This window comes from Sinocyclocheilus rhinocerous, unplaced genomic scaffold (assembly GCF_001515625.1).
Source record: "Sinocyclocheilus rhinocerous isolate Xijiao unplaced genomic scaffold, SAMN03320098_v1.1 scaffold3689, whole genome shotgun sequence".
Lineage (NCBI taxonomy): Eukaryota > Metazoa > Chordata > Actinopteri > Cypriniformes > Cyprinidae > Sinocyclocheilus > Sinocyclocheilus rhinocerous.
The window spans coordinates 63,666-70,816 of record NW_015624251.1 but is presented as its reverse complement, the minus strand read 5'-3'; the positions used below and the strand labels follow the sequence as shown (position 1 = coordinate 70,816).

The following is a 7,151-nucleotide window of genomic DNA, read 5'->3' as shown; positions in this document are numbered from 1 at the left end:
GATTACGAGATTTAAATGTTTGTCGGTTTGTTCGATTACGAGATTTAAATATTGGTTTTATTCGATTATGAGAATTAAATATTGGTTTTATTCGATTATGAGATTTAAATGTTTGTCGGGTTTTGATTACGAGATTTAAATGTTTGTCGGGTTTTGATTACGAGATTTAAATATTGGTTGGTTTTGTTCGATTATGAGATTTAAATGTTTGTCCGCTTTGTTCGATTACAAGATTTAAACATTGGTCGGTTTTGTTAGATTAAGAGACTAAAATGTTTGACGGTTTTGTTCAAAGTGAGACAAAGTGATTCTAAAAAAAGTATTTATGAAAATAAGATCGTATGTCGCAGGTGAAAAATAGCGAAAAAGAAAAAGAGTCTGATGTGAGTTTAACATCCTCCAAATTGAATTATCATCCATTTAATCGATGATGTTAAGAAACAGAAGATATGGCTTTAATTTAAATTAGTAATGTCTCTGATTTCAGGCAGAATTACTATTTTGTAATGTTGTTCTTCACTGTGGCTAAAAAGTACTTAAATCATGGTAAAGATGTCAGTCCTATCGCACACCTCTAAGCAGCTGCTAGAACGTTGGCAATGCCTAAGAGACTAAAATGTTTGACGGTTTTGTTCAAAGTGAGACAAAGTGATTCTAAAAAAAGTATTTATGAAAATAAGATCGTATGTCGCAGGTGAAAAATAGCGAAAAAGAAAAAGAGTCTGATGTGAGTTTAACATCCTCCAAATTGAATTATCATCCATTTAATCGATGATGTTAAGAAACAGAAGATATGGCTTTAATTTAAATTAGTAATGTCTCTGATTTCAGGCAGAATTACTATTTTGTAATGTTGTTCTTCACTGTGGCTAAAAAGTACTTAAATCATGGTAAAGATGTCAGTCCTATCGCACACCTCTAAGCAGCTGCTAGAACGTTGGCAATGCCAGTGTTGGGGAAAGTTACTTTTAAAAGTAATGCATTATAATATTACATTACTCCATAAAAAAGTAACTAATTGCATTTCTTAGTTATTATGGAAAGTAATGCATTACGGTACTTTTTGTCACCTGAGCTGGGTTTGCTTGTTTTTTAATAACAAAAAAAAACTAAAGTTATATTTTTGGCAACTGTAAAGGCCTGTTCACACCAAAAGTGAATTTAATAATCCACAGGCTGAAGGAAAATCCCTCCTGATTTCTCTCAACACGGGACAGGAGAGCTGTCGGTCAACACATGGGAAAATAAAGTAACTTGCATTACTTATTTGAAATAGTACCTCTGATATTTTGTTGTAAATTTAAACTACAGGCTTACAAAACCATTCTCAAACGTCTGCATTTTCCAGCATTAGTGCAGACATGCAGGTGTGATGTTGTGTGACACAGTCGACTTTCTGAACTGTGTGGAATATTTCATACTGTATGAAATTTACAGAAAAAAACTGTTGTTCCTCCAGAGTCACATGTAGTTTTATCCTGCATGTTAGTCATGTTTCAATTCAGTGTTGCAGGTTTTAGTATGTCGTCTTGTTCCGTCTGATTGATCATTTCGCATTGCATTAGTTCCCAGCCGCAGTCATCATGTAGCTGCGCTGCAGATGTCGGGTTTTGGAGCGGGTCACATGCTCCGTCTCCATTCCTGAAATGCCAGCGCTGTATCCTGAAGGATTATGATGCTGGAGACTCGAGTCTCTCCGCTCGGTCCGCGCTGGATTACGGTCGGCTGAAGCCCACGGGGTCTGTGAGAAACCATGTGATGCAGCTGCATATAATAGGATTATTATCCTGCACACGGTCACACAGATTCACATGAGCGCTGGAGAGCCGGCGGAGCTTTAGAGCGACTCTAATGAGCAGGTACTGAGAGAGAGAGAAACCCTGAGGACGAGGACCTCACTCTGAACCTCCTGCCCCTCATAGATTGTTAACCTTTCAGAAAGAAGTCTCTTCTGCTCAGCACGGCTGCATTTATTTGATCAGAAATACTGTAAAAATAGTGAAATATTATTATGATTTAAAACAACTGTTTACTTTGTGAATATCTGTTAAACTGTAATTTATTTCTGTGATGCGCAGCTGTATTTTCAGCATCATTACTCCAGTCTTCAGTGTCACATGATCTTCAGAAATCATTCTAATATGCTGATTTGCTGCTCGAGAAACATTTCTGATTATCATCAATGTTGAAAACAGTCGTGCTGCACAATATTTTTGTGGAAACTGTGATGCATTTTATTTTTCAGGATTCACAGATGAATAGAAAGTTCAAAAGAACAGCATTTATTTGAAATAGAAATCTTTTGTAACATTATAAATGTCTTTACTGTCACTTTTTATCAAATGAATGCATCCTTGATGAACTTTTTAGTGGTAATGTATCAGGTAATTTATTTCTGTGATGCGCAGCTGTATTTTCAGCATCATTACTCCAGTCTTCAGTGTCACATGATCTTCAGAAATCATTCTAATATGCTGATTTGCTGCTCGAGAAACATTTCTGATTATTATCAATGTTGAAAACAGTCGTGCTGCACAATATTTTTGTGGAAACTGTGATACGTTTTATTTTTCAGGATTCACAGATGAATAGAAAGTTCAAAAGAACAGCATTTATTTGAAATAGAAATCTTTTGTAACATTATAAATGTCTTTACTGTCACTTTTTATCAATTTAATGCATCCTTGATTAACTTTTTAGTGGTAATGTATCAGTTTTTATATTATTATGCAGCAAAACTGTAATAAATCAGCATATTAGAATGATTTCTGAAGATCATGTGACACTGAAGACTGGAGTAATGATGCTGAAAATACAGCTGCGCATCACAGAAATAAATTACATTTGAACAGATATTCACATAGAAAACAGCTGTTTTACATTCTAATAATATTTCACAATTTTGTCACATTCTGTCAAAAACATAAAAAAATATATTTTTAGCTTTATATCTGCATTTCAAAGTTTGGCTTCCGTTCTCTCTCAATAACTTCTCATTTGGTTTAGCATGCAAATTTAACACATGCAATTTTTTTAATTTTATTTTTAACCTCAACATTGCAAAAATTCAGTACAATCTTACATTCTCACGTTAGTTTTTCATATTCCAGCTATTTAATTTTAGTTATATTAAATGCCTCTAACCAATTCCTCCAATTTGATAACCAGCGAAAAACAAGAACAGTACAATTAAAAACAAATACATAGTAGTAGCAATAACATAATAATAATAGATAAATATAATAAATAATACATAAATCTATTAATTAAAATAAGTAAATAAGGGACGTTCGGGTGACTTTAAAGTAGTTAGAACAAATAATATAGTATTTTATTGCATTAATAAAGAATGAATAAACTATTATCTTTTGTAAAGCTGCTTATAGCTGATTTAGAATTTAGTCAGTGGCTACCGTCAACTGTTTGCTTACCAACATTCTTCAAAATATCTTCTTTTGTGTTCAACAGAAGAAAGAGACTCAGGTTTGGAACGAGAGTAAATGATGGCAGAATTTTCATTTTTGGGTGAACTGTCCCTTTAATGACTTCAGATATATATGTGTCCTAATTTTTGATTAGTAATATGCATTGCTAAGAACTTAATTTGAACAACTTTAAAGATGATTTTCTCAATATTTAGATTTTTTTGCACCCTCAGATTCCAGATTTTCAAATAGTGTTCTATCCTAACAAACCATACATCAATGGAAAGCGTATTTATTCAGCTTTCAGCTGATGCATAAATCTCAATTTCAATAAATTAACCCTTATGATTGGTTTTGTGCTGCAGGGACACATATATGTACTGAACTCAGTTATGTCTGATATTAAAGGGAATCTTTTAGCCATCTTAGCAGGATCTGCTGTCTGTGTTTAGGCGAGACGCTGGGAATCCCGGACACAGTGATGGGAATGACGCTCCTGGCGGCGGGAACCAGCATCCCGGACACCGTGGCCAGCGTGATGGTGGCTCGCGAAGGTAAAGAAACCCTCACGCGTCCAAACGGCACACAGCGCAGAGCGTGCGGTTGATCAGTGACTCGTCTCTCGCAGGTAAAGCTGACATGGCCATGTCCAACATCGTGGGCTCAAACGTCTTCGACATGCTGTGTCTGGGTCTGCCGTGGTTCATCAAGACGGTGTTTGTGGACTCTGGGTCTCCGGTGGAGGTCAACAGCAGCGGCCTGGTCTTCATGTCCTGCACGCTGCTGCTCTCCATCGTCTTCCTCTTCGTGTCCGTTCACATCAACGGCTGGAAGCTGGACTGGAAGCTGGGTCTGGTGTCTCTGGTGTGTTACGTGCTGTTCGCCACGCTGTCCATCCTCTACGAGCTCGGGATCATCGGGAACAATCCCATCCGCGCCTGCGCTGACTGATGAGCACTGCAGTGATACACAGCTGGGGAACCATCGTGCGAGGACACTTTATGGACAAAAATAAAAGGTTGAGTTTTTTTTCACTGCATTGCTTTTAGTGCATCAGTGCCTCATGTTCATGTCAAACAATGGGCCATGAAGTGATTCTGTAACAAGGGATGCTTTTGACCTCACTGTATCATGAAACATTTACATTAAAAATTCACACATTCACATAAAACATTCTTTTATGCTCTTCAATCATGTTAAACTAACGCAATAATCCCCGTGAAGCCGTGGTTTACAGTGAATTGGTTTCACAAAATAAAACAGAGTAAATAAAGTGTAATGATATTAATAAAAACAGTATTCTTCCACCAAACAATGTAGCTCCTCAGAAACAGTTGTGGTTCCAACAAAGTGGTTGCTGAGCAACAGACAAACGTAAACAAAGGTGTGTGTTACTTTGTAGAGTCATTTACAACAGCTTCGAACGCGGCTCAGCCAATCAGAATCAAGCACCGGAACTATCTGTTTCATAAAGTGTCATTTACCATCACATCATTAAAAGTCTAAAAAGTCATTAAAAGTAAATTTTGTACATTTTTACGCTTCATCGGAATAGAATGACACTTGGTGACTTTTGTTTTGTCGCATTAGCTATGTGAACACAAAAACATCATGGCGTCATCATATACATGATTCAGATGTTAAAGGGTCATTAAAATAAAAAAAAGTATCACTTGGTACCTTTGCGGTCAAAAATGGCCGTGGCAAAAAATAGCTCATAAAAGTTGCATAAATATTGCATAGTATCATAAAAAGCCCTTAAAATTCTAAATAATAATCAAAAAAAAATATTATTGAACAAAAAAAATATTACATTGATTTTCCTGAAGAAAAAAAAAAAAGTTACAATTCAAGGCTTCAATCACTTTTGACAGCGAAGGTACGACGTGTGACTCTAAAACAAACAGTTATACATGTGACCCTGGAGCACAAAACCAGTCATAAGTGTCAATTTTTCGAAATTGAGATTCACCCATACAATGTATTGTTGGCTATTGCTACAAATATACCCCAGCGACTTAACACTGCTTTTGTGCTCCAGGGTCACATATATATCAGCGTTACCGTCTTCAGTAATTTGTCTTGTAATGAGCACATTTTTCTGGTTTCCCAGTTTATTTTCATGATGGCACGAGTTGATTCTTTACAAAACGTTATTGCTCAGGGATTTTGACCAATGTGATAAATGAGAAAGAATCTGTTTAACAAGAATGAGCTTGTAGTTCGAATTTAATTCGTTTAGTAATGAACCACTGATTGTATCCAAATCATTCTAACAGTGCATCATTTATTTCCACGGTATGTTCAGGTAAATGTCTACCTCAGTCAACTCAACCAGACACGTTTCTTAATACTGTAACACATTGCATTACAATAAAAATACTCTCATGGTGCACAGTGTTTTTGTTTCTATTACGTACAGAACTAAGAATTTGAAAGGCATTTCTTCATTGATGCATCTTATAAAGGTTACGGTTACGAACCTGTAACCTTTTAATCAACAACTACTTGGTGACTTTATTTACAATGATTTAAAAAAAATCTTATCTTAATTTTTTGAGTATTTCAGAAATAGCTTTTTCTTAAAGGAGAAAACAGGAAAAGAGCAGTCGAGAAATGTTTATGAATGTTAAGAAAAAATTAAAGTTCCTAAGATTAATTATAAGTTCATGAAGTGCAAGTATTGAGAAGTATTTCTTAAGGTCTCAAATATTAAATTTCTTCCCAGGTTTAGATGTCTGATTTTCTTGTTTGATTATAAAAAAGTAATTATGTTGTATTATGTACTTTATGTAGCTAGTGTAATGAACTCAAACATCTTTGAAGACTTGGAAGTTATTTTAAATTATATACAATTATTTACAAAGATTTTTAAGAATATGAGTTCTTAAGTTTTGTCTTAAGCATATTCCTAAGAAGAATTTTTGGGAATACAAAATATTACGATAAAAATTTACAATACAAAAATAGTCAAGAGTGTGAGATCTGACAAACTGAGACCCAGACTGAATTTACAACAGCCAGCTTTTTATTTTTTAAAATGTAGTCAGAGACAAACGTCCCACAAATTAAAATGTTACCAAAAAAGAAAAAGCTAAAGGTGGTCTCTAACACATGGAGCTGAAGCTGGTGAGATCGCCGATATGACAGTCATGATGTTTTTAAAACAAAACAAAAGCTGGCCTCTGTGTGTGTAAGAGAGTGTGTGTGTGTGTCTGAGAGAGAGAGTGTGTGTGTGTGTGTGTGTGTGACATGGAGCTGAAGCTGGTGAGATTGCTGATATGACAGTCATGATGTTTTTAAAACAAAACAAAAGCTGGGCTCTGTGATGTGTGTGTGTGTCTCAAGCGTTGCGGTCGATACGAACATCAACCTCTCGTCCGTTGATCTTGGTTCCGTTCATCATGTGGCAGGCTTTCTCTGCGCTCTCAGGAGAGTCGAAGCGCACCGTCCCGCAGCCTTTGGATTTGCCGTTCTCCATCTTTATTTCAGCGTACATCACCTGACCTGAAGAACAGAGACCTTCACTCTTAAGCTTGTAATGTTTTAAATCAAATGCCGCTGTAGCAGAAATGAGACTCGCGTACCGCAGTGACTGAACTTCTCCTTGAGCTTCTGCCAGGTCAGATCGTACGAGAGCTGCGGAAACACACACAGAGACGATTCTCATCAAACACACTTCAGTGACACACACTCTCTCACACACACACACACACACTCTCTCTC

General features: G+C 36.1%; 2 protein-coding genes across 2 annotated transcripts in view; one reads left to right on the top strand and one right to left on the bottom strand.

The window, feature by feature from the left end:
• The window catches only part of slc24a5 (solute carrier family 24 member 5), a 21,041-nt gene that overhangs the window by 8,557 nt on the left and 5,333 nt on the right, over positions 1-7,151 (top strand). The window contains exons 8-9 of the mRNA XM_016552170.1: positions 3,878-3,979; positions 4,054-4,661. Of these exons, the coding sequence (XP_016407656.1) occupies positions 3,878-3,979; positions 4,054-4,376 (425 nt within the window). The 3' untranslated portion in view covers positions 4,377-4,661. The remainder of the gene's footprint in view (positions 1-3,877; positions 3,980-4,053; positions 4,662-7,151) is intronic.
• The window catches only part of LOC107739991 (myelin expression factor 2-like), a 13,575-nt gene continuing 12,889 nt past the window's right edge, over positions 6,466-7,151 (bottom strand). The window contains exons 16-17 of the mRNA XM_016552265.1: positions 7,013-7,090; positions 6,466-6,932 (exon numbers count right to left, since the gene is read on the bottom strand). Of these exons, the coding sequence (XP_016407751.1) occupies positions 6,769-6,932; positions 7,013-7,090 (242 nt within the window). The 3' untranslated portion in view covers positions 6,466-6,768. The remainder of the gene's footprint in view (positions 6,933-7,012; positions 7,091-7,151) is intronic.